The 27,589-nt window shown below is 43.5% G+C and overlaps 1 protein-coding gene, 1 non-coding gene and 1 pseudogene across 3 annotated transcripts in view; 2 read left to right on the forward strand and 1 right to left on the reverse strand.

Annotated features, from left to right (window-relative positions):
* The window catches only part of ZNF398 (zinc finger protein 398), a 34,837-nt gene extending 9,041 nt beyond the window's left edge, over positions 1–25,796 (forward strand). For both annotated transcript variants that reach the window (XM_053553922.1, XM_053553924.1), the window contains 4 exons: positions 3,605–3,731; positions 4,263–4,376; positions 21,510–21,623; positions 24,011–25,796. In XM_053553922.1, coding sequence (XP_053409897.1) covers positions 3,605–3,731; positions 4,263–4,376; positions 21,510–21,623; positions 24,011–25,179 — 1,524 coding nt within the window. In that variant the 3' untranslated portion in view covers positions 25,180–25,796. The remainder of the gene's footprint in view (positions 1–3,604; positions 3,732–4,262; positions 4,377–21,509; positions 21,624–24,010) is intronic.
* Positions 16,918–18,845, forward strand: LOC128560329 (keratin, type II cytoskeletal 8-like; annotated as a pseudogene).
* LOC128560491 (U6 spliceosomal RNA) lies at positions 22,188–22,294 on the reverse strand. The gene has a single exon (XR_008372989.1). It is a non-coding gene; the product is annotated as a U6 spliceosomal RNA (small nuclear RNA).
* Positions 25,797–27,589: the final 1,793 nt, after the last annotated feature.

Here is a 27,589-nt window from a genome sequence, read left to right on the forward strand (position 1 = left end):
TGCCTGTGGCTCAAGTGGCTAACGTGCCAGCCACATACACCCAAGCTGTTGGGTTCGAATCCAGCCGGGCCCACCAAACAACAGTGATGGCTGCAACCAAAAAATAGCCAGGCGTTGTGGCAGGCGCCTGTAGTCCCAGCTCTTTGGGAGGCAGAGGCAGGAGAATCGCTTGAGCCCAGGAGTTGGAAGTTGCTGTGAGCTGTCATGCCCTGGCATTCTACTCAAGGTGGCAACTTGAGGCTCTGTCTCAAGAAAAACCCCCCAAAAACTAATCTCAGCACTTTGGGAGGCCAAGGTGGGAGGATTGCTTGAGGCCTGGACAATATAGCAAGGCCCTGTCTCTACAAAAGATTTTTAAAAGTTTAAAAAGAAAACTGGAACACTGCCAGGTGGGAGGAGGAAGTAGTCAACCATTATAATGACTTGTCACTAAACTCCAGAATGAGGACAGCTTTTTGTTGGGTGGTAGTGTTTGTACTGGGTGGTTTGATTTTCCCGGACACTTCTTGTATTTCATCACAGACTAACTTTCCAATAGCTTTAGGCCAATCTATACTAAGAAGTGGGGGCAACTCTTTTTCGTATATGGCCATTCCATACGTGAAACCTTGACTCCAACTACACAGAACACACAAATATCTCCTAATGCACTTTTCAGCTTTCCTTGTCAGTATGTTTTATCTATTCCTGTTTGGACTAGCCAAAGCCCCATCTCTTTTAGAATCATCCCAGTCTCATTACGGCTCTGTTTCTATGGCTTATAGTCATATACCCACTTTGGGCAGAAACCTTTCTTTTTTTTTTTTTTTGAGACAGTCTCAAGCTGCCGCCCTGGGTAGAGTGCCATGGTGTCACAGCTCACAGCAACCTCCAACTTCTGGGTGTAAGCAATTCTCTTGCCTCAGCCTCCCATGTAGCTGGGACTACAGGTGCCCACCACAATGGTAGTCTATTTTTTTGTTGGTGCTGTGGAAAACCTTATATGTAGTAGATACTCAGAATGTTTTGTTATGTGGAATAAATACAGTTTTGCATTTGTACCTAACTCTGTGAGTGACTGTTGATGGGTAATGTCTTCCACTTTCTCAAACTTCATAGCCTTTCTTCTTCAAAACCTTGTAAAATACTAGGGGTTGGTCTTTGAATTAAATTTTTCCTTTCAGTTTCGGTTCCTGTAGCTCAGCGGCTAGGGCGCCAGCCACATACACCAGAGCTCACAGGTTCAAACCCAGCCATGCCAAATAACAATGACAACTACAACCAAAAAGTAGTGGGGCATTGTGGCCGCACCTGTAGTCCCAGTTACTTGGGAGGCTGAGGTAAGAAAATCATTTAAGCCCAAGAGGTTGAGGTTGCTGTGAAATGTGATGCCACGACACTCTACCAAGAGCAACATAGTGAGACTCTGTCTCAAAAAAAAAAAAAAAAAAAAAAAAATTTTTTTTTCCTTTCAGTAACTCACATAATTTTTTGCAACTACTAGGCACTTAGGAAAGATGAGGGGCCTTGAGTGTGGGCAGCAGGCTGTGGTGGTGTCTTGGTCTTCATATACCTGAGGAAGAGATGGGCTTTTCTCCAACACAGCCCTCTCTGCCCTCAGAGCTTTACTGGAAGACCTCATATTTCCTCAGGATAGGAAACTTGAGGAACTCCTTTTGTGCCCCGTCCCACCCTCTTCACTCTGATGTGAACATGAATGTTTTCTCAAATAGGAATTTGATCACCATAAAGCAGAATTTGCACTAGAGAAAGATGAAGAACTGCATAGCCAGCTGGTTACTGGCTGATCCCATAAGAGACAGCAAAGGAGGAACTTGTTCAAGGAAGTCCACTTCTGGGTGGCACCCGTAGCTCAGTGGGTAGGGCGCCCGCCACATACACCGAAGCTGGAGGGTTCGAACCTGGCCTGGGCCAGCTAAAACAATAATGACAATTGCAATAACAACAACAACAAAAATAGCTGGGTGTTGTGGCAGGTGCCTATAGTGCCAGCTACTTGGGAGGCTGAGGCAAGAGAATCACTTAAGCACAAGAATTAGAGGTTACTGTGATCTGTGACGCCATGGTACTCTACCCAGGGTGACAGCTTAAGACTCTGTCTCAAAAAAAAAAAAGTCCATTTCTTTCATAAATTAATATATTCAGAGGCTGAGGTAGCAGAATTTAATGGCTCAAAAAGAGAATTTTGGCACTTAGTTTGAAAAGTCAAAAGAATACAGGTGTGACAGCTGGCTGAAATGCAGGCTACTGGTCAGATCTCAACATCAGCTAACCTTTAGGCCAAATGCTTAGAAAAAGAGCTACAGTCAAGCAAAGAACAAAATGCAAAATGAAAACTCTGACTTAAAACAGTAAATCAGTAGTTATCAGGTTCACGTGATCCTCACTCACAGAGTCAAAGAATGACTTGCAGAATTCACAACAAATGCTGAAGGAAACGATGGAGAGGTTAAAACAGGAATGTCAAGCTGAAAAAATGCAGCTAGAAGTGGAAGACATTGAAAGAGGAACAGATATAGTGTTTGGAAGAAAAAAGTATATGCTTCATGAATGTACCATAGAGAAGAAATGTACAATCAAGCTAGAGAGAAACTGCAGAGAGCTGTCGTTGCCCAGAAAAAGAGCAAATCTTATGAAAAGGAAGAGAATGCAGGAGAAAGTGGCAGTCTTGGAGGCAAAAAGAGAAGAATTTGAAACAAAGTCAGGCGTTAAATAGACAAAAAATGTTCCATTTGAAGAATATACAAAGTTTAAAAAGGACTAACGGATGTACAGAGAAGACAATGAATTTTGAAGTTTCATTCTGGTTCCTAACATGCCTCCAGCATCAATCCTATTAGCTTTCAGTCACCAACCATGGAATTATCCTTTCCTTCTCCTGCACAAAGGAATAGCATCAAAGGGAACTAACTCTACCTGGCAAAAGACTAGAAGAACTAGGAACAATACCAAACAAATAGAAGAACTAGGATCTCCTAGGGAATGGTGTTTTTGGAGAAAAGGTAGTTCAAAAGAGATGATTCAATAAAGCTTGAGATGTTTTTTTTTTTTTTTTTTTTTTGGAGAGGCAGAGTCTCACTTTCTGGCCCTCGGTAGAGCGCCGTGGCCTCACACAGCTCACAGCAACCTCCAACTTCTGGGTTTAAGCGATTCTCTTGCCTCAGCCTCCCAAGTAGCTGGGACTACAGGCACCCGCCACAACGCCCTGCTATTTTTTGGTTGCAGTTTGGCTGGGGCCGGGTTTGAACCTGCCACCCTCGGTATATGGGGCCGGCGCCTTACCGACTGAGCCACGGGCGCCGCCCAAGCTTGAGATGTTTTTAAATGGTGGCATTTAGATACCTTACTACTGCTTGCCAAAGCACTTGAATGTGCCTCAAGGAAAAGTACTAGCTACATGCTGTATTGCCTGAGTCTCAGGATTTTACGATCATGCTAATGGCAAGTGTAACATCAAAAGAAACAGTTCCAGAGATATTTAGAATATTTATTGGCAATGCTGTGAAATGTAAAAAATAATAAAAGGATCTAATTAGGACGGAAACGATTTATTGAATGACTGAAATGCAATGGGAGGGACTAACCCACGTGATTGTAATTTTAGGTGCCTGTGGCCTTTGATGATGTCTCCATCTACTTTTCTGCTCCAGAGTGGGAAAAATTAGAAGAATGGCAAAAAGAACTTTACAAGAATATCATGAAGGGCAACTACGAGTCTCTCATCTCCATGGGTGAGGCTGAGTTGGCACCTTTTGAATGAGATCACAGCAGCTCCCAGAGGGCTTACAACAGTCTCTTTTCCTTTAGTGTCCTTATTCTTTCTATCCTTACTTCAGATTCTGGTTCTGAGGCAAAGATGAACAATACACACTTGCTTAATAGGAATCATAATCTCTCTTTTTGTCAAACTGTAGGGCAGAGAGTGAAGTTCAAGGTTATGGATGTACTAGCTGATGATTTCCATGGTGTCCTTTACTTAGAAAGGAGCTTGACTTCTCCCCCTTGAGGCACACTGACTCTTAATGACAAGAGCAGATAGGCCATGCCAACTTGTCACTTGTGCTTTGTCCACACATTACATTTCCTCTTACCTGCTTCCCTGAATAGACATCCATAGTTGGAGGTGGACGAATGGGGAGAAGTGACATGGAATCTAAAATAAATCCCCTGGGACTATAGACTTCAAAGCTTTAGGTTAGCCTTGATGGTAATTAATTGTCATCCTCATTTTATTTCCCCACTCTCCCTTTTTCTTCTCCTAGATTATGCTATGAATCAACCTGATGTGTTATCACAGATTCAACCAGAAGGAGGACAAAATGCAGAAGACCAAGCAGGGCCAGAGGAAAGTGAGATTCCCGCAGATCCAAGTGAAGGTAAGTGGGAGAAGAGATTTTCCACACCTCATTTCCCTTTCCTGGTCAGAGAAGCAGGACTTAGGAGCTTCTAGAGCCATTCATTGCTAACGCATCTAGAGAGACTTTGAATGCATCATCACCTGTATAAATGTACAAGGGTGCTTAGACATCACCTTGTCTAATGCCTTTGCCCATCAGTACCACACACCTAAGGGTTGTTAATTGTACTCCCTGACAAAAGTACTGAGACCTAGCTATTTAGAAAAACAAACATGGTGCTGAGGAACAAAATGCTTAGGAAGCAGTCACACTCGGCTGGAATGATGGCTTGAGGGAATATACACATGAACCTCTTTGAGTGTTGAAGAGACCAGGCATCCGCATGGTCCTTCCAAGGAGTATGGAACTGGTGGAGCCTTAGGAGACCCCCTGAGCATCATGGATTCTGTAAGGTCTGGGGAGCCAGCTGTCAAAGACACTTCCTAACTTTCTTTTCTTTTTTTATTTTTTTTTTGTTTGAGACAGAGTCTCACTGTGTCACCCTCAGTAGAGTGGAGTGGTGTCATAGCTCACAGCAACCTCAAACTCTTGCACTTAAGCTGTTCTCTTGCCTCAGCCTCCCTAATAGCTGGGACTACAGGTGCCTGCCACAATGCCTGGCTATTTTTTAGTTGTAGTTGTCATTGTTGTTTGGCAGGCCCAGGCTGCATACGAACCTGCCAGTTCCGGTGTATGTGGCTGGCACTCTAGCCCCTGAGCCACAGGCCAAGCTGACTCTTCCTAACTTTTTGATTGGCAGCTGCTTAATATGCTGCGGAAAGACTGCTAGCCAAAGTCCAATTGTATTGTTTCTCTCATGTCCCACCTTAGTTATCAGAAAATTCTCATACACTTTGTTTGTCTTTGTTGGCTAGAAGCCAACCCAGAAAATTCATCCTCAAGACATCTCTCTTAGATGAACTTCTCTTACAACTCATCCCTGTCCCATACACTGTTATCTTTTTTTCTAACATTTTATGAAAATCTTCAGTTAGAAAACTTGAAATAGAAAATAGCAAACACCTAGATATCCAGCACATAGATTCCACCACTGACATTTTACCATTTTTCCTTACCATACACATATCCATCAATTTATTCTATTTTCAATGTATTTCAAAATCAGTAGAGATGTATACATTCCTCCTCTAATAGGTGCATCATGAATATTGGAGAGTTCAATATTTGGGTTTTGGGTGGAAAAATTTTATATACAATGAAATGCTTAAGTCTTTTTTTTTTTTTTTTTTTTTGAGACAGAGTCTCACTATGTCACCCTGGGTAGAATGCTGTGGTGTCATAGCTCACAGCAACCTCAAACTCTTAGGCCTAAGCGATTCTCTTGCCTCAGCCTCCCAACTAGCTGGGACTACAGGTGCCTGCCACAACGCCCAGCTATTTTTTGGTTGTAGTTGTCATTGTTGTTTGGCAGGCCGGGGCTGGATTCGAACCAGCCAGCTCTGGCGTATGTGGCTAGCACCCTAGCTGCTGAGCTATAGGCACCAAGCCGAAATGCTTAAGTCTCAATTGTACATTGTCTGAGTTTTGAGCAATGCATACATCTGTCACACATGTTTTTTTTTTTTAAAGTATGGGGGGTGGCGCCTGTGGCTCAAAGGAGTGGGGCGCTGGCCCCATATGCCAGAGGTGGCAGGTTCAAACCCAGCCCTGGCCAAAAACTGCCAAAAAAGAAAAGAAGTATGGGTGAGGCTCGGTGCCCGTAGCTCAGTGGTTGGCCAAGCCTCACCCATACTTTAGCCACATACACCAAGCCACAAACCCGGCCCTGGCCTGCTAAACAACAATGATAACTGCCACGAAAAAAAAAAAGCTGGACGTTGTATTGGGCGCCTGTGGTTCCACCTATTTGGGAGGCTGAGGCAGGAGAATCGCTTGAACCCAAGAGTTTGAGATTGCTATGAGCTGTGACGCCACAGCATTCTACTGAGGGCAACATAGTGAGACTATTTCAAAAAAGAAAAAAATGTGTGGATGATTGCATTTAAGCAATACAACCGGTTATATTTGATTAATCTGTATGTCATAGATAAAAGTAATAAGATTAAAATAACACCCATAAAGATGAATGACTTGACTACAGAAAGATTCATTATGGGGAGTGTCTCTTTGGTCTGTATTGTTAGTTATCTGCCATACTTCTCAGTGAGTATAAATGACTATATCTTTTTCGCGATGGGTAAAAAAAATAAGTAACAATTTGTTTTTACCTTCGTTTTTGTGTGTGTGTGTGTGTGTGTTTTATTGTTGGGGATTCATTGAGGGTACAGAAACCAGGTTACACTGATTACCTTTGTGTTTTTTTAAGACAGAGTCTTGCTATGTCACCCTCAATAGAATGCCATAGCATCACAGCTCACAGCAACCTCAAATTCTTGGGCTTAAAGCAATTCTCTTGCCTTAGTCTCCCAAGTAGCTGGGGCTACAGGCACCTGCCACAATGTCCGCTACTTTTTTGTTGCAGTTGTCATTGTTAAGCAGGCCCGGGCTGGGTCTGAAATTGCCAGCCTTATGTGGCCAATGCCGTAACCACTGTGCCATGAGCACCAAACCTATTTTTGACCATTCTCATACTGGAAATTGTGGCATTTGTTCAGTCCCTCTTACCTAATCAGTATTCATGTTTTCTCTGCCTCTGGCTTTCTCCAAAGGCTGGTACTTGCATGAACCAATGATTTTACTTTTGTTTTGTGACTCTAAATATCCAGTGTAGGGATTCCTTAGACTTGTGAGGAATATGCTTTGAGTGCCACTGTGGTGACCTAGCAGTTAGTTGCCCCATTACTACCAAATCAGTCAGTGTCTATATCAGGCCCTCCTCGTATTGAGGTCCTGCTCCTTTAGCTCACTCCCACCCATTCCCCTCGGTATACACTTCACCACTCTCACCCAAGGGTAGTAGACACCGAAGTGTTCTATCCATCCTTATATAGCAGAGGTAAGAACCAGTTATGTAATAAGTATTTACTTTGTTGTATTGCTCTAGTTAGTGGTACTGGCTAGATAAACGTTTAGAGTTTTTTTTGAGACAGACTCTCATTTGGTCACTCTGGGTAGAGTGTCATGGTGTCACACCTCACAGTAACCTCACACTGCTGGGTTAAGCGATTCTTTTTTTTTTTTTTCCCAAAGGAAAAAGATTTAATATGAAACTTCGAGATTCACATCATGATAAACAATAAAATTAACGAAATATCCTTTTGAGGAGTTCTGCTTTTCCATCTTTTCTATTTTTACTTATCCCGCCACCTCATCCCGTGTTTTTCTACGGCTTTCTCTTGCCTTGATAAGTTTCATTGACAGATTCCCATCTCTTAGCTGTTATAGAAAGTTTTCTCCTGTACAAGCTCAGATGGTTACTATTTTTTTTTTTTTTTGTAGAGACAGTCTCACTTTACTGCCCTCGGTAAAGTGCCGTGGCGTCACACAGCTCACAGCAACCTCCAGCTCTTGGGCTTACGTGATTGTCTTGCCTCAGCCTTCGGAGCAGCTGGGACTACGGCACCCGCCACAATGCCCGGCTATTTTTTTGTTGTAGTTTGGCCGGGACTGGCTTTGAACCCGCCACCCTTGGTATATGGGGCCGGCGCCCTGCTCACTGAGCCACAGGCGCCGCCCCAGATGGTTACTATTAATTGTCATTTAAGACTAGTAGGTGCAGTAGTGAAGAAGGAAATAGTAACAAGGCATTCTAATTGACTGAACAATAATTGAAATAACTCACTACCTTCAGAGCAGTCTATTTTTTAAAAATTTCACCAACATTTAGGTAGCATCTGTAGACTTCTTTCCCTATATTCCAAAGTATGTTGGTTAGCTATCTACCCTTCTTATCAGAGCTGTTTTATTTTCTGCTTTTCCTTGATTTTTAGATGCATGTGTTGGTGGAAGGAAAACATGTACAAGTGTTTGCTGTCACACTATGTAGCTAAAATATATTCTCTAGTAACTCTTTCAAAGAGGGTATAGAAAAAATAGACTTCCTAAATTCTTTGCTATCAAGAAATGTTTTTGTTTTACCCTGAAAATCAAATGCCAATTTTGGCTGGATATAGAATTCTAGGTTTAAAGCCTTTATACTGGAAGACTTTTTACTTATAGCATCCAGGGTGTCCAGTGGTAAATCTGCCATCAATCTATTCTTGTTCCACAGTAGATTATTTATTTTCTCTCTCTGGAAGTCATTAAGATTTTCTCTTTATCACTAGAATTGCAAAATTTTGCCAAGACGTGTCTAGAAGTGAGTTTTTTCTTACCAGTCTTACTGGGTATTTGGTAAGCACTGACAATCTCAAGAGTCGACTCTTTAACTCTGGAAAGTTTTCATCAGTTATTTCCTTAATTATGTCCTCTGCATCATTCTCATTGTTATTCTTTTCTGGAATTCCTATAAACGAATGTTAGAGCTAGGGATGTGTCCTCTACATCTCTTAATCTCTCTTTACTTATCTGTTTTGTTCTTTGTGTGGTATCCTGAAAGAACTCCTCAATTTGATCTTGTTCAATCAATTGATTGAATAGATTGTTCAATCTTTCTTCAAGTGTGTCTGTCCCACTGCTCAGATCATCTATTGAATTTTTAATATTTGAGACTTCCGGATGGTAATTTTTAATATTTCTAGCCCCCTCTTGCATCTCTCTGATGCTATTAATCACAGTTCTTCTAAAGTTTTCTTCTATTTCCCATATTAAGTCTACTTTTTTGGATGTTAGCTGTTCTGTTTGCAGAAATTTATAAATCTCATTCTCTGTTTTCCTAATATTTTTGGTGACTCTTGATGTGGTACCCAAATTTGCACGTGAATACTTCTCATGGGTTTTGTCTACCACCTGGTGTTTCACTACCTTTTCCTTCTTAGATTCCCAAACCAAACAACTAGAAGAAATTTGTTTAAGTTCTCCTGAGTCCCCTTTTTTCTCAGCCTGGACAGTAGTCCCTACCTTTCCTATCTCAGAGACATTTTCTTCCTCTTCTTCCTCCTATGGCTCAGAATCTTTCTCTACATCAACCAAAATAATATCCACACCATCACGGGTTATTTCCTCAACTCCATGCTTTGCATCTACCACAGAAAAGCTGAGTCCTGTTCCTCACATAACAGTGAAGTCTCATCCTTTTCCTCCTCTTCCAACCCTGAGCCCTCTTCTTCCACCCCTGACACCTCTTCATCCTCCTCTACCTCTGAAGCCTCTTCATCCTCCAACAGGCCAGTTTCTTTTTCCTTCTACTGTCATTGGAATCTGGAGAGTTCTCCAGGTTCTGTAAGTTTTTCACATCCTCTGGTTTAGCAGTTTCTACTGCTTTACCCCATAGAAAACTTGAGCCATCACTGGTTGCCCATCCAGCTCCATGCTTTGAGTCTATTAGAGTTTAACCCAGATCTGTGCCTTGACTGGGAAGGGGAGTCTTCTGCAGAGCAGGACTGTAGAGCTGTGCCTGAGTGCCTGGGGAAGAGGGGAGCTGACTGGGCAGACCGAAAAGGCAACACTGCCGGTGATGAGCAGCGAGGCAGGGCAAGCAGACTGAAATTCTCACTCTCGGCTTAAATGATTCTCTTGCCTCAGCCTCCCAAGTAGCTGGGACTACAGGTGCCTGCCACAATGCCTGGCTATTTTTTTTTTTTTTTTTTTATAGCTGTCATTGTTTTAGCTGGCCTGGGCCGGGTTCGAACCCGCCAGTCTTGGTGTATGTGGCCGGCACTCTACTCACTGAGCTACAGGTGTCACCTAGAATGTTTAGATTTAGCATTGCCATTCAAAGAACAAGTATTAGATCCTCAAGTTCAATGAAGACATTTTAGGTAGTAGACTGTAGTAGTCACTGCTTATATCTCTGGCAAACTGGCGTATTGTTTTAGCTCTCTATAGCTGTTATGGTTAACTAATACTGTAGCAAAAGACTGGAAAAATTCCAAATGCCCATCAATCAAGAACTCTTGAATAAACTGTGTTACACCTACATAGTACAACTATAAAAAAGAATAAGAAAGATCTCCAGACTATTCTTGTTAAGTGAAAAATCGAGATAAAGAATAATTTGTATAGTATGATGTATATGTTAAAGAGGGAAAATATGAATATGCATACAGGCTCCACACCTGTAGCTCAGCAGCTAGGGCACCAGCCATGTACACTGGAGCTGGCAAGTTCAAATCCAGCCCGGGCCTGCCAAACAACAATGGCAACTGCAGCCGAAAAATAGCCAGGCTTTGTGGTGGGTGCCTGTAGTCCTAGCTACTTGGGAGGCTGAGGCAAGAGAATTGCTTAAGCCCCAGAGTTTGAGGTTGCTGTGAGCTGTGATACCACGGCACTCTACCGAGGGCGACATAGACTGTCTCAAAAAAAAAAAAAATATATATATATATATAATACGCATACACACAGTAGTTCCCCCTTATCTGAAGTTTTGTTTTCCATGGTTTCAGTTACCCAGGTCAACTGTGGTCCAAAAATATTAAAGGGAAGCTGGGCACAGTGACTCATGCCTGTAATCCAAGCACTTTGGGAGGCTGAGACAGGAGGATTGTTTGAGGCCACAAGTTTGAAGCTAGCCTGAGCAATGTAGTGAGAGCTAGCCCATCTCTATAAAAAACAGAAAAATTGGGCAGTACCTACGGCTCAATGAGTAGGGCACTGGCCCCATATACCAAGGGTGGTGGGTTCAAATCTGCCCCCGCCAAATTGCAACAAAAAAATAGCCAGGTGTTGTGGCGGGCGCCTGTAGTCCCAGCTACTCAGGAGGCTGAGGCAAGAGAATCGCCTAAGCCCAAGAGCTGGCAGTTTCTGTGAGTTGTGATGCCGCGGCACTCTACCGAGGGTGACAAAGTGAGACTCTGTCTCTAAAAAGAAAATAAAAAGAAAAATTAACAAGGCACAGTAGTGTGTGTCTGTGGTCCCAGATACTTGGAAGACTGAGGCAGGAAGGTTGCTGAAGCCTCAGAGTTTTTGTTTTTGTTTTTGAGACAGTCTCACTATGTGGCCCTAGGGGTAGAGTACTATGACGTCACTGCTCACAGCAACCTCAAACTCTTGGGCTTAAGCAATTGTCTTGCCTCAGCTTCCCAAGTAGTTGAGACTACAGGCACCCGCCATAATACCTGGCTATTTTTCATTTTTTTGGTTGCAGTTGTCATTGTTCCAAACCCAGGCTGGATTTGAACCCACCACCTCTGGTGTGCATGGCTGGCGCCCTAGCTGCTGAGCTATAGGCACCAAGCCTGAAGCCTGAGAGTTTAAGGTTGTAGATGATGCTGCTGCACTCTAGCTTGGGTGACAGGGTAAGACCCTATCTCAAAAAAACCAAAAAGAAAAATGTGAAATGGAAAATGCCAGAAATAATTCATAATTTTTAAATTGCTTTTTCTCTCTTTTTTTTTTTTTTTTTTGAGACAGAGTCTCACTATGTCGTCCTCAGTAGAGTGCAGTTGTATCACAGCTCACAGCAACCTCAGACTCTTGGGCTTAAGTGATTCTCTTGCCTCAGCCTCCCAAGTAGCTGGGACTACAGGCGCCTGCCACACTGCCTGGCTATTTTTGGTTGCAGTTGTCATTGTTGTTTAGCTGGCCCAGCGGGTTCGAACCCGCCCCCCCTCAGGTGCTTGTGGCTGGTGCCGTAATCACTGTGCTACAGGCGCCAAGCCTAAATTGCATTTTCTGAGGAGTGTGATGAAATCTTGCACTATCCTGCTTCTTCCCACCTGGGACTGAGTCATCCCTTTGTCCAGTGAGCCCACACTGTATGCCCTACTTGCCTATTAGTCAGTTAATAGCCTTCTCTACTGTGGTGGTATAACGGTGCTTATGTTTAAGTAACTCTTTAAGTGAGAAGGTGAAACTTTGAAAAATTTTTTTAGAAGATGAAATTTTTTAAGTTAAGGAAGGAAAGTGGTACGCTGAGGTTGCCAGGATCTACAGTAAGAATAAATGAATCTTCTACCTGTGAAACTGTGAAGAAAGAAAAAGAAATTTGTGTTAGTTTTGCTGTCCCATTCAAACTGTAAAAGTTACGGCCACAGTGTGCATGTGATAAGTACTCAGTTAAGATGGAGCTGGCATTAAAGGCAGGTACAGCAGGCACTGTAGCTCATACCTGTAATCACAGCATTTTGGGAGGCTGAAGCAGGAGGATCACTTGAGGCCAGCAGTTTGAGATTAGCTTGGACAACATAGTGAGACCCTGTTTCATAAAAACAGAAAAAAAACAGGGGGGGCAAGTACAGGCGTATCTCAGGGATAATGTGGGTTCAGTTCCAGACTACCATAATAAAGTGGGTTATACAAATTTTTTTGTTTCCCACTGCATGTAAGAGAAATGTTTACACAATAGCATTATGTCTAAAAAAAAAACCTTAATTAAAATACTTTGTTGCTAAAAAATGCTAATGATTGGGCGGCGCCTGTGGCTCAGTGAGAAGGGCACCGGCCCCATATGCCGAGGGTGGCAGGTTCAAACCCAGCCCCGGCCAAACTGCAACCAAAAAATAGCTGGGCTTTGTGGCGGGCACCTGTAGTCCCAGCTGCTCGGGAGGCTGAGGCAAGAGAATCGCGTAAGCCCAAGAGTTAGAGGTTGCTGTGAGCTGTGTGACGCCACGGCACTCTACCTGAGGGCTGTACAATGAGACTCTGTCTCTACAAAAAAAAATAAAATAAAATAAAAAATGCTAATGATCATCTGACCCTTCAGTGAATCATAATCTAACTGTTGGTGGAGGTTCCTGCCTTGAGGTTGGTGGCTGCTGGCTGCTCAGGGTGCTGGTTGCTAAAGGTTGAAGTGGCTGTGGCAGTTCTAAATATTAGACAGCAGTGAAGTTTGCTGCATCTGTTGACTCTTACCTTCCCCAAAGATTTTCCCGATAGCATGTGCTACTGTTGGATTGCATTTTACCCACAGTAAATGTCAAAATTGGAGTCTGTCTTCTCAAACCTGCTGCTGCTTTATCACTTAGGTGGATATTCTAAATCCTTTGTTGTCATTTCAACAATGTTCACGGCGTCTTCACCAGGAGTAGATTCCATCTCAAGAAACCACTTTCTTTGCTCATCCATAACAAGCAGCTCCTCATCTGTTCAAGTTGTATGAAATTGCAGCAATTTAGTCACATCTTCAGGTTCCACCTCTAATTCCAGTTCTTTTACTTTTTCCACCATATCTGTAGTCACTTCCTCCACTGAAGTACTGAACCTCTCAAAGTCATCCATGAGGGTTGGAATCAACTTTCTCCAAACTCCTGTTCATGTTGCCATTTTAACCTCTTCCCATGAATCATGATAGTTCCAATGGCATCTAGAATGGTGAATTCTTTCTAGAAAGTTTTTAATTTACTCTGACCAGATCCAACAGAGGGATCACTATCGATAGCAGATATAGCCTTTTGTAAAATATATTTCTTAAATAATAAGACTTGAAAGTCAAATTACTCCTTGGCTACAGAATGGATATAGTGTAAGCAGACATGGAAACAAAATTAATCTCATTATACCTCTCCATAGAGCTCTCTGATAACCAAGTGCATTGTCAATGAACAGTTAATTTTTTTTTGTTTTTTAGAGACAGAGTCTTACTTTGTCACCCTCGGTAGAGAGCAGTGGCATCACAGCTCACAGCAACCTCCAGCTCTTGGGCTTAGGTGATTCTCTTGCCTCAGCCTCCCGAGTAGCTGGGAATACAGGTGCCCGCCACAACGCCTGGCTATTTTGTTGTTGCAGTTTGGCTGGGGTCGGGTTTGAACCCATCACCCTTGGTATATGGGGCCGGGGCCCTACCCACTGAACCACAGGCGCCGCCCAATTTTTTTTTTTTTTTTTTGAGACAGAGTCTCACTATGTCGCCCTTGGTAGAGTTCCATGGTGTCACAACTCACAGCAACATCTAATTCTTGGGCTTAAGAGATTCTCTTGCCTCAGCCTCCTGAGTAGCTGGGACTACAGGTGCCCGCCATAACACCTGGCTATTTTTTGGTTGTAGTTATTGTTTGGCAAGCCTGGGCTGGATTTGAACCCGCCAGCTCCAGTGTATGTGGCTGGCCCCCTAGCTGCTGAGCTACCCGTGCCGAACCAGGCTTCATTTTCTTTATAGAGTACAGGCAGAATAGATTTAGCATAATTCTTTTTTTTTTTTTGAGACAGAGTCTCGCCGTGTAGTCCTTGGTAGAATGTGTTACAGCATACAGCCATGGTGTTACAGCTCACAGCAACCTCAAACTCTTGGGTTCAAGAGATTCTCTTGCCTCAGCCTCCTGAGTAGCTGGGACTACAGGTGCCTGCCACAACGCCTGGACTAGGCTCAAACCCACCACCCTCAGTGTTTGTGGCTGGCGCCCTACTCACTGAACTATAGGCACTGAGCCAGATTTAGTATAATTCTTAAGAGCCCTAGCTAGGGTTTTCACAAAGGTAAATGAGTATTGGCCTTAGCTTATCACCAGCTACATTAGCTCCTTAACAAGAGAGTCAGCCTGTCTTTTGAAACTTTTAATTCTAGCTATGAAAAAGAAAGCTGTTTCATCTATGTTGAAAATCTGTTGTTTAGTGTAGCCACCTTCATCAGTGATTTTAGTGGATCTTCTGGGTAACTTGCTGCAGCTTCTACATAAATAGTTGCTGCTTCACTCTACACTTTTATTTTATAAAGATGGCTTCTTTCCTTAAACCTCTTTGAGCCAACAACTTTGCTAGCTTCCTCATTTCTCTCAGCCTGTGTAAAATTGAGGAAAGTTAGGGTCCCAGCTTAGACTGTGGCTTAAGGAAATATTATGTCTGCTTTGATCTTCTGTCCAGACCACAAAAACTTTGTCCATGTCAGCAGTCAATTTGTTCCACTTTCTTATCATTTGCGTGTTCACTGGAGTAGCACTACTCTTTTCATTTCCTTCAGGAACTTTTCTTTGGTTTGGAAAGTTGGCTGTTCTGAACAAGAGGCCTACCTTTTGGCCTCTAAGCTTTTGACATGCCTTGTTCACTATAAGCTTAATTATTTCTGGTTTTTGATTGAAGGTGAGAGATTTGCTACTCTTTTTTTCACTTGTACATTTACATTTTTTTTACTTGTACATTGTGCATATGCTATAGGAAAAATGGCATCAACAGAATGACTTGACACAGTTGCCACACACCTTCAATTTGTAAAAAAAAAACCACTCACACACATCGAGTGCACTTTATTGCAAAGCGCAATAAATTGAGACACATGTATGTGCGTGTGTGTGTATGGGGCTCGATGCTATCTGTGGTTTTAGACATCCACGGGGGGTGCTGGAACATATCCCCATGATAAGGGAGGACTAATGTATTTGTTTATATATTTACAAGGAAACCATAGAAAATTAAAACAAAAATAGTTAAGAATGGTGTCTATACAAGGAGAGAGGAAATAGAGCTGTAACTTAGACCTCTCTGAATATACCTTATTTTATAGTTTTGATTTTAGAACCCTATAAATATTTTGTATAAATTTTTTTTTTTTTTTTTTTTTGGTAGAGACAGAGTCTCACTTTATTGCCCTCGGCAGAGTGCTATGGCGTCACAGCTCACAGCATCCTCTAGCTCTTGGACTTAGGCGATTCTCCTGCCTCAGCCTCCTGAGCAGCCAGGACCATAGGCGCCTGCCACAATGCCTGGCTATTTTTTGTGGTTTGTCTGGGGCCAGGTTTGAACCCACCACTCTCAGTATATGGGGCCGGCACCCTACTCACTGAGCCACAGGGGCCGCCCGCATAATTTTTTAATTAACACATATTGAAACAACTAAACCTAACTGTATATCGGGTTGGTGACAAATATATACAGAAGATTTATTGCAAACAACTTGAAAACATATTTTAACTATATGTTTCTAAAGGAATATATCCTAAAGACTAAACCATGAGAAAAATCTTGGAGTTCTTATTTTTGTTAATAATTTGGTATTATTTTGAAACATATTTTCAGATAAAGCAAAGATTGTATTTCAGGATAAGAAAGAAAAGATACAAAAAAAAAAAAAAAAAGGAAAAGATACAAAAGTGAAAGGATCGATTGCCTTGGCGCCTGCAGCTCAGAGGCTAGGGTGCCAGCCACATACCACATACACTGGAGCTGGTGGGTTCAAACTGTGCCCGGGCCTGCCAAATGACAATGATAACTACAACAACAAAAATAGCCAGGCGTTGTGGCGGGCACCTGTAGTCCCAGCTACTTGGGAGGCTGAGGCAAGAGAATCACTTAAGCCTAAGAGTTTGAGGTTGCTGTGAGCTGAGATGCCACTGCACTCTACTGAGGGTGACGTAATGAGACTTTACTTGCTATTTACTTTTACAAAATCTAGTAACACAATTTCCACATCAATGGCGTAGGGTCAGTTGCCCAGGCCAACACAATGTACCCTATTAATTATGAAAATCACATGCCTTGAAAAATTCAAGACAGCTCTGATTTCAAATGTTTCCAGTCTTCATGCTTCAGGTTGGACCATGTGTTTGGACTTTTAGTTGGAAAGCATGGCTAGGTTACCATTTAATCCCTGAGCATTTAATACCCAATACCAGCAACACTACTACAACCACACTCCCCTAATTTATGCCATTCTGTATCTCTAGACACAGACAATTTCCACTTCATATGATAGGAGCGAAGGCTTCATCTGAGAACTAAACTCTTCAGATAAAAAGAAAATTATTTTCATGTGGCTGCCTGGCTCCTTCTTTGTTACACACAGGACTCAGTTCCAATTCTGCTTCCTCCGAGACGCGTTCCTGCCCACCCTGTCCATGCTCAATGCCCCCTTCCATCCTAACACTCAATTTTATTACCCTGCTCGAAACTTCACAACATTTATCACTACCTGAAATAATGTCATTTTTCATTGGTTTATATATTAATTATCTGTATGTCTTCCGCTAAGATCTACTTAAGATCTAGAAGGAGCTTTTTGCTCTTTCTTGCATCTCGATCTGGTTTGGCCCGTCTGTCTTCATTCCAGTCTTCACCATGTCCATCAGGTTGGCCCAGAAGTCCTACAAGGTGTCCACCTCTGCCCCACAGGCCTTCAGCAGCTGCTCATACAGCAGTGGGCCCAGTGCCTGCATCAGCAACTTGAGCTTCTCTGGGTTGGGCAGCAGCAGCTTCTGGAGTGGCCTGGGGACTGGCCTGGGTCTGGGAGGAGGCTACATGGGGGCCAGAGGTATGGGGGGCATAACAGCCATCACAGTGAACCAGAGCCTGCTGAGCCTGTTGTAGGGGTTTGGAGGTGGACCCCTACATTCAGGGTGTGCACACCCAGGAGAAAGAGGAGATCAAGATCCTCAACAAGTTCGCCTCCTTCATCTCCAAAGTGAGCTTCCTGGAGCAGGAGAACAAGATGCTAGAGACCAAGTGGAACCTCCTGCAGCAGCAACAGACGGCTCGCAGCAACATGGACAGCATGTTTGAAAGCTCCATCAACAACGTTCAGTGACAGCTGGACACATTGGTCCAGGAGAAGCTGAAGCTGGAGGCAGAGCATGGCAACTTGCAGGAGCCGGTGGAAGACTTCAAGAATAAGTATAAGGAAGAGATCAACAAGTGTACAGAGATGGAGAATGAATTTGTCCTCATCAAGAAGGATGTGGGCTCCACACCCGTAGCACAGTGGTTACAGCACCAGCCACATACACCGAGGCTGGTGGGTTCAAACCCTGCGGGGGCCAACTAAGCAACAATGACAACTGCAACAGAAAAATAGCTGGGCATTGTGGCAGGCACCTGTAGTCCCAGCTACTTTTTTTTTTTTGAGACAGTCTTTCTCTGTCGCCCTCAGTAGAGTGCTGTGGCGTCTCAGCTAACAGCAACCTCAAACTCTTGGGCTTAAGCGATTCTCTTGCCTCAGCCTCCCAAGTAGCTAGGACTATGGGTGCCCACCACAATAGCCTGCTTGGCTATTTTTTTGTTGCAGTTGCCATTGTTGTTAGGCAGGCCCAACAATGGGAACTGGGTTTGAACCCACCAGCCCCGGTGAATACAGCTGGTAACCCAGCCGCTGAGCTATAGGTGCCAAGCCTTAAATCTCATTTCTTAGAATGATTATTGATTGTGAGCTGAGAGCTGGAAATGTACATGATGCACATGGGTTGGTTTGTCACACCAGAAATGGAGGAAGTAGATGCTTCTCGTTGTGCGAGAAGGACATAGAGCTCATCTGCTGAGGTTCCCACTGGGTAAAGAAGGGCACTTCAGCATTGAAAAGAATGATGACTGCAACGGATTGAAACTAGTCAGATATATATGATGTTCTGTGAATTCATAACAACAAAAAGCCAAAATCACTTCAATCATATGTGGAGGTTTCTAGACACTAAGTCATTATTCACAAAATTGTCAAATAAAAGCATGTAAGCACTTTAAAAGTCTTTTTTTTTGCAGTTTTGGCCGGGGCCAAGCTTCAACCCGCCATCCCTGGTGTATGGGGCCAGCGCCCTACTCATTTAGCCACAGGCACCACCCTTGAAACAGAGATGTATGTTGGCCTCGATAGAGTGCTATGGCGTCACAGCTCACAGCAGCCTCAAACTCTTGGGCTTAAGTGATTCTCTTGCCTCTGCCACACAAGTACCTGGGACTACAGGCGCCCACCACAACGCCCAGCTATATTTTTGTTCTAGTTGTCATTGTTGTTTAGAAGGCCCAGGCTGGGTTCAAACCCACTAGTCCTGGTGTGTGTCGCTGGCGCCCTAACCACTGAACTGCAGATGCCAAACCTAAAAGTATATTTTTGATGAATAGAAATTTCCCTCTATATGTCTTTTAAGAGATCCTCTTCAGGGCTGAGTACAGTGGCTCACACCTGTAATCCTAGCACTCTGGGAGGCTGAGGCAGGTGGATTGCTTGAACTCATGAGTTTGAGACCAGCCTGAGGAAGAACCAAACCCCGTCTCTTAAAAAAAGGTAGCTGGGCATTGTGACCGGCACCGATAGTCCCAGCTACTTGGGAGGCTGAGGCAAGAGGATCACTTGAGCCCAAGAGTTTGAGGTTGCTGTAGTTATGACAGCATGGCACTTTACTAGGCAGCAACAGAGTGAGACACTGTCTCAAAAAAAAAAAAAAGATCCTCTTCCTTAATCTTTCTCTTTTTTTTTTTTTTTTTCAGTTTTTGGCCAGGGCCAGGTTTGAACCTGCCACCTCCAGTATATGGGGCCCGGCGCCCTACTCCTTTGAGCCACAGGCACCACCCTCTCCTTTTTCTTTTTAGAGATATATGTATATAAAATCTGGATGAGAACAAAGATTTTAAGTTGGACTATGTTTAATACCCTTCAGCTTTGCTTACAAGAAGTTGGAAGGCAACTGTCACATGTGCTCCAGTCTGTATTTTTCCCAGTTTCTCCACATAACCTGGTGTTTAGGACTTCAGTCTTATCCAGCCTCTTATTTCTGCTTTTGGCACACCTTTAGATTTCAGTGGTCTCTAACTTATTTGAAGGGCATTGGGCAAAGCAGTGAATTCTGTCCATTTGCTAAGAATAAAGACATAATCTTCCCACAAGCCTCTTTTTGGGAAATAATTTGGATCTTGCCAGCTTGTCCTTTTAGAGCAAAAAAGGCCAGTTAGGCCTAGGCCAGAATAGCAAGTACACGTCTGTATTGACCACATGAGGCATGTTGTGAGTGAAGCCTTGGGGGGTTGTGTGCTTTTTCATTTGAGGAGAATCCCTGAGACCTGAAAGACTTGCAGGCACTCTCCTTCCCCTCCCAAGTATTAAGGAACTATGGCCTGGCTTGGCGCCTGTAGCTCAGCAAGTAGGGCGCCAGCCACATACACCGAGGCTGGTGAGTTTGAGCGTGGCCAGGCCAGCTAAACAACAATGACAACTGCAACAAAAAAATAAATAGCCGGGCATTATGGCAGGTGCCTGTAGTCCCAGCTACTTTGGAGGCTGAGGCAAGAGAATCACTTAAGCCCAAGAGTTTGAGGTTGCGGTGAGCTGTGATGCCACGGCTACCAAGGGTAACATAGTGAGACTCTGTCTCAAAAGAAAAAAAAAAAAGAAGAAGAAGAAGAAACTATGACCTGTATCAGTTAATATGCAATTGTGATCTCTGGAAAAGAGCCCATTATTGGGAATCTGAAAGGTATGTTTCTGGGAAGTCAGATCCTATGTTTCTACTGACCTAACTTTGTAGTTGTGGAAGTTTATTTGCTGTTTAATTAACATTACCAACTTTTTTTGGTCAGTCTTCTTTCCCTTTTTTCTGGTACACTATTTTAAAGCAAATATTTGAGAATACAGCATTTTACTATAAATACTTCCTTATTGGCAATATTGTTAGCCTGTGTAGGCTTCTCTACTGAGAGAAAATATTTTTTGCTTCATTATTTCATAAACATGTGAAAGAAAAAAGTGGAAATATTTTAAATATAAGAATACTTATGAAATAAATGATACCATTGATTCTAGATATTTGTTTTTAAATGGGCTCACTGAAAGTAAAGAATCAAACTGATTATATCATGTAAAAATATATAAATTTGGTTTTATATCAAATGGGTTCTCTAGAGTTTTAATGGATTTTTTTTTTTTTTTTTGAGACAGAGTCTCAAGCTGTCGCCCTGGGTAGAGTGCTGTGGTGTCACAGCTCACAGCAACTTCAAACTCTTGGGCTTAAGCAAGTCTCTTGCCTCAGCCTCCCAAGTAGCTGGGACTACAGGCGCCTGCCACAACACCCAGCTATTTTTTGTCATTGTCGTTTGGCAGGTCTGGGCTGGATCCAAACCCACCAATTTCAGTGTACATGGCTGGCACTCTAGCCACTGAGCTATAGGCACTGAGCCTGAATGGATTTTTTTTAAATGCTGATTCAGTTTCGTTGTTAGTTAGAAATAAATATTTGGTGCCAGGCATGTTGGGTCACACCTGTAATCCCAGCATTTTAGGAGGCTGAGGCAGGAAGATAGCTTGAGGCCAGGAGTTCAAGACCAGTCTTGACAACATAAGCGAAACCCTGTCTCTACTTATGAAATAAATAAATAAACAAAATTTAAAAATGTGCGTATGGGCAAAACATAGTGTTCAACAAACCAACATGATTGTCCCCTTCTCAGTCAAGTTCCTAAAGGCCATTCTCTTTTTTTCCCTATATATAGAGCCTGGCATTTCAACATCAGATATTCTGTCTTGGATTAAACAAGAGGAAGAGCCTCAGATTGTGGCCCCACAGGAGTCCAAGGAGAGTGACATATATAAGAGCACCTATGCTGGTAAGACGTCAAAGAGAGGTTCACATCAGATCAAGCTTATGTCAGGACTGTCTAAAGAAGGAGCGGATGAAAATGAAATGAGGTTGTAGAGGCAAGGGCATGGGAGAAGAATGAGAAAAGGAAAGAAAGACATGCTCTAATAGGCTGAAAATGAAACCAAAAGATCACTAAGATGACTTCTAAATGAGGAAATACACTCTTAACATGCAAGAAAAATTAGAATTGTCAGAGGAACGAAGATAATGCATACAAATGGACCAAAAGTACAGGGTGGGAAAAGACAGAAGAGCATTTAACGATAATGGAGAAAGGATAGGAAAAACAATAGGGAGTAGGTTGGGGGACAAGCAAGGGAGAGGTTCTCATGCTCATGGGGGATGTCAGGAAGAGCTCACCTTTGTGGAAAGGGAAAACAATGATGGAAAAGAAAGGTATCTTCCCTCTAAAATACTTAGTACCGTCTGTATTTTGCCATTTGAATTACTAAAGAGAATCTCAAGGTTAGAAGGGACCCATTTTTTAGTTACTTGTATGTCCTATTTTTTTTTTAATTATATCTTTTATAAAAATATGGAATGCTTCACGAATTTGCATGTCATCCTTGCTCAGGGGCCATGCTAATCTTCTCTATATCATTCCAATTTTAGTATATGTGCTGCTGAAGCAAGCACACTGTGTTTTTTTTAACTGGAAAATACAAATGAAAAATAAGATAGTTGCTGCTCGTAGAGAAACACATGTTAATACTAAGCATGCCTGTCGTTCAGTGTCAAGTGTAAGTGGGATAGGTGCTTATATGAAAGAAATGAGAAGTTTCAAGAGTATGCGTCAGTTTTAGTATCGGTATTCAGATAAAGGAGAATGGGGCCTTAGAAGACTGGTATGACCAGGTATAGTGGCTCATGCCTTTAATTCTAGCACTCCGGGAGGCTGAGGTGGGTAGATTGCCTGAGCTCTCGAGTTTGAGACCAGCCTGAGCATGGTAAGACCCCATCTCTACTAAAAACAGGACAACTAGCTGAGCATTGTAGTAGTTACCTGTAGTCTCAGATACTCAGGAGGCTGAGGCAAGAGGGTCTCTTAAACCCAGGAGTCTGAGGTTGCTGTGGGCTATGATGACACCATGGCATTATACCTAGGGCTACAGAGTGAGACTCTGTCTTTAAAAAAAAAAGATTGGTATGATATGGTTGAGTATAATTTGGGAAGACAGGGAGAGGGGGAAGCATTCTGCAAAAGGGAGGACAAAATGAGTGAAGATGTGAGCAGAAATGTGTGCTCTGTTTTCAGGGAATATAAGGACAGTTGACCATAGTGAAGGATTTACTGGTAGAATGGAGAGGAATAGGAGTAGCTAAAAATATGTGATTTCATAGCCGGGCGCTGTGGCGGGTGCCTGTGGTCCCAGCTACTTGGGAGGCTGAGGCAAGAGAATCGCCTAGGCCCGGGAGTTGGAGGTTGCTGTGTGCTGTGACACCACGGCACTCTACCAAGGGCGACAAAGTGAGACTCTGTCTCTAAAAAAAAAAAAAATGTGATTTCAGGCTTTGTCACAATAGGCAACAGAAAGTTCTTGAGCAGGCTCAGCGCCTGTAGCTCAGCAGCTAGGGTGCCAGCCACCTACACCAGAGCTGGCGGGTTCGAACCCAGCCCATACCCCGCCAAACAACAATGACAATTACAACCAAAAAATAGCTGGGAGTTGTGGCCGCTTCCTATAGTCCCAGCTTCTGGGAGGCTGAGGCAAGAGAATCACTTAAGAGTTTGAGGTTGCTGTGACCTGTGACACCTAGGCACTCTACCCAGGGCGACAGCTTGAGGCTGTCTTAAAGAAAAAAAAGTAAGTTCTTGTGAGCCACCCTGTGGCTCAGTGAGTAAGGCGCCAGCCCCATATACCGAGGGTGGCCGGTTCAAACCCAGCCCCTGCTGAACTGCAACCAAAAAATAGCCAGGCGTTGTGGTGGGCGCCTGTAATCCCAGCTGCTTGGGAGGCTGAGGCAGGAGAATCGCGGAAGCCCAAGAGCTAGAGGTTGCTGTGAGTCCTGTGTACATCATGGCACTCTACTGAAGGCGGTAAGGTGAGACTCTGTCTCTACAAAAAAAAAAAGTAAGTTCTTGAGCAGAGGGGAAACATAATAATGTTGGGAAGATTGATGCCAAGGCTTTTCCTTTTCTAAGCAGGGAGCATCAAAGAGGTATAGTGTTCGATTTTCTGATGATTTATCACAGGGTCTACAGATGCCTAGATTATTATTGCAGCCCTTCACTGAATTTCTTATCTGAGCCAATTAAGAGCTTAGGGCATCTGTTAGAGCTGGGTGGGAAGGCAGGGGAGTAGCTAGTGAGGCAGTTGTGGGTAGGAATAACTCTTAATCCCTTTCTTTCAGATGAAGAACTTGTCATCAAAGCTGAAAGCCTTGCTCAAGGCTCCTTGTGCCCCGAGGTTCCAGTTCCCTTCTCTCCACTAGCAGTAGCAGCAAAGGATGCTTTTTCAGATGTGGCTTTCAAAAGCCAGCAGTCTGCATCCATGACACCTTTTGGACGTCCAGTCACTGACCTTCCTGAAGCGTCTGAGGGACAAGTGACTTTTACTCAGTTGGGCAGCTACCCCCTCCCACCCCCAGTTGGGGAGCAGGTATTCTCATGCCACCACTGCGGCAAGAATCTCAGCCAAGATATGTTGCTGACCCACCAGTGTAACCACACTGGGGAGCACTCCTCACCCTGTGCTCAATGCCCTAAGCACCTTCCTCCGCAAGCCAACCTCAGTAGCACTCCCCAGGACCCTGCCCGTGAGACACCCCCAACCTGCCCACACTGCTCCAGGACTTTTACTCACCCATCAAGACTCACCTACCATCTCAGGGTCCATAACAGCACTGAGCGCCCTTTCCCATGTCCTGATTGTCCCAAGCGCTTTGCTGACCAGGCCCGACTTACCAGCCACCGGAGAGCTCATGCAAGTGAGAGGCCCTTCCGCTGTGCCCAGTGTGGCAGGAGCTTCAGTTTGAAGATCAGCCTCCTGCTTCACCAGCGGGGTCATGCACAAGAGCGGCCTTTCTCCTGTCCTCAGTGTGGCATTGACTTCAATGGCCACTCGGCCCTCATCCGCCACCAGATGATCCACACAGGCGAGCGTCCTTACCCGTGCACTGACTGCAGTAAGAGCTTTATGCGCAAGGAGCACCTACTTAACCACCGGCGGCTACACACGGGTGAACGGCCCTTCAGCTGCCCTCACTGTGGCAAGAGCTTCATCCGCAAGCATCACCTCATGAAACACCAGCGCATCCACACTGGGGAGCGCCCCTACCCCTGCTCCTTCTGTGGTAGAAGCTTTCGCTACAAACAGACACTCAAAGACCACCTGCGTTCAGGCCACAGCGGAGGCTGTGGGGGTGATAGCAACCCATCTGGACAGCCACCTGACCCACCAGGTCCCCTCTTAACTGGGCTGGAAACCTCTGGCCTAGGTGTTAACACTGAAGGTCTACAGGCCAACCAGTGGTATGGGGAAGGGAGTGGGGGGGAGTTTTATAAATCTAAATCTCTGTGACTTCATGGTTATCTATTGGCAGAAAATCTAAGAGAAAGCCTGTGAGCCTCTCTACCACTCACAGTAATTATCATCCAGCACATCAGTGAATTTGGGGTCCTATACACTTGACTAGAGACATTGCTTGTGCTTTGGAACTTCACACCCTTACAAGAGTACCATATTCTGAAACCTAGAAAGACCTGGGAAAGAGCCCAGCATACCCATCTTTTCAATGATACTGGAAAAGCAGAAGTGACAAGAATATTACAGAGAGGTTGGAAAGCAAGATTTGGCCTCTGGTTATCTTGTGATTACAGGATAACAGATGAATAATAGATTATGTCTCTAAGTAGAGACAGGTGGATGGGAAGACCCTCCAAAGCTTGAAGCCCATTGTGAGGCATGAGAATGTTTAACTAAAGCTTTTCATTAATTCCTGGATAGGTAAGATGGTTGTTGGAAAAAGGTGCTTAAGCCACTGTTTATGTAAATACCTATCTTGGAAGCAGCCATGCTCTGTTCACACACCTGTGTAGCTGCCCTTCCCTAAAACATGGCAACTCAAGACTACCTAGATTAATTCCTCTAATACATTTTATTTAATTGAGTGAATAAGAAATCTGGTTTAAAAATATGTTAAGGAGAACATTTTCTAACTTCACTGGCTCAATTTGAAGCGCTCAGACTCTAACTAGCCTTTAAACTATGAGAAACCTTTGCCTTGATCCTGGTTAAAAAATTGATAGCAGATTCTCAGCCCAAGTTTAAAAGCTAGGGATCCCAGAGAAATAGGTGGCAAAACAATGATAGGACTGCCTAAAATTTGTATCTACACCATGTTTTTAGAATCATTTACATCAAATTCTTCCTTATCTTTTCCAAGTCAGTAAGCTGGCTTTTCCATTCCTGGTGTCTGACATTCTTGGCGATCATCAGGAACAAAGATCACTGCACTTTACAGAAGCATTATGAAGTTTCAGAAAGTGCCAGCAAACTCTCAACTTTCATTTCCTCAGAAGTGAAAGGATGACAGTGTTGTAATGCAGCATTCTCGGGCCATCAGAGAGAAGGTGTGTTCACCCCACCTGGCTCTACACCCCCTTTCCCCCCTCAGCAGACAGATTGAGGGAAGTCCTGGATCACTGAGAGCTAAGCACCATGTGTAGACTACTATGTAATTTTTTTCTTGAGGTCATTTAATCAACTGGGAGCATTTGACTAAGGTGAGCACTTCTAAGTAGAACTGGGTATAAGTCACTTTCCCTTCACAGATCTCAAATTTTCATCTGCAAAATAAGGAAAACAGTTGAAAGGAAAAAAGTGAACCTCTAGAAATTTTTTTTTTTTAATATCTTGTGATACATTCCTTCTCTTGCCAAAATCCTGTCTCTGTCTTTGGCTTCTGCCCAGGCAAAGCCAAATAAGACAGCAAAATCAAAGCAGAGAAATTCTTGCTGAAACTTGACTGAAATGAATTTGATTTGTTGTTTTACTTCTGCTTCGAAGCTTGAGGAGAGAGAGAATGCAGAAGCCCTGTGTCTTGGGAAGAAAAGTTGTTTGTTCCTGCACTCTCTTGTTTCCCCTGATTCTTCCTAAGATGCCTGGAATAAGATCTGAAAATATTTAGGATACTTTCATGATGAAGTGTTAAGGAAGGGATCCAGATTTTTCTTATCACCTAGCCTACCCTTCACTCTGCCTAATTATGCTTATCCATTCTAGGGAAAGGTGTTAGCCCAGCTAGTTTTGCATCTGGGAAGGCCGTGTCTGAACATGCTGCTCTTTAGGATAATCACATTTATAATACATTTGCTATGACATTCACAATACCAGGACCATGGGAGACATAAGAGGTGTGTGAGGCTGAGTCTCATACACATCATAACTCATAGTCTAAATGAGGGGTTAGAACAACATGATGAACGGAACCCCAGCATATAAAAATTAAGAATTTTCTAGCCAGAATCTTGGAAAATTTGGGGGTTCTGGGAATCCAAAAACCAGAGTTCTGGCTTCATTGGTGACCCATTAGGAACTTGAGAATGAGATTTCAGCTCTGGTTAGCTCCTTATTTCCCCCAGTGAAAATGGAGAAGAATTGAAGTATTGTCTTTGGTGGTGGGCTCCCTTTTCAGAATAGATTCAAGCATTTGCCAGGGTATGGTGGAGAAGGGATTCCTACACTCGGTATGACGTGGGACTAGGTACCAGTTGGCATTCTTTTTTACTCAAAGATTTGGCAAGGATACAAGGAGAGCTGTGGGTTAAAATTCTGCAGATATATTCTAGAGCCCCTCATGCAAGGAAATGTAACTAGCAGGGACCAAAATTTGGCATGTAGTGAACATTTTTCAATAATAGTGAAGCAAGAGCTGTACAGCTGAATGAAAGGGACTGTGTAAGGTCATCCCAGAAAAATGGAAGTAGGT

The sequence above is a fragment of the Nycticebus coucang genome, chromosome 11 (genome assembly GCF_027406575.1).
Source record: "Nycticebus coucang isolate mNycCou1 chromosome 11, mNycCou1.pri, whole genome shotgun sequence".
Lineage (NCBI taxonomy): Eukaryota > Metazoa > Chordata > Mammalia > Primates > Lorisidae > Nycticebus > Nycticebus coucang.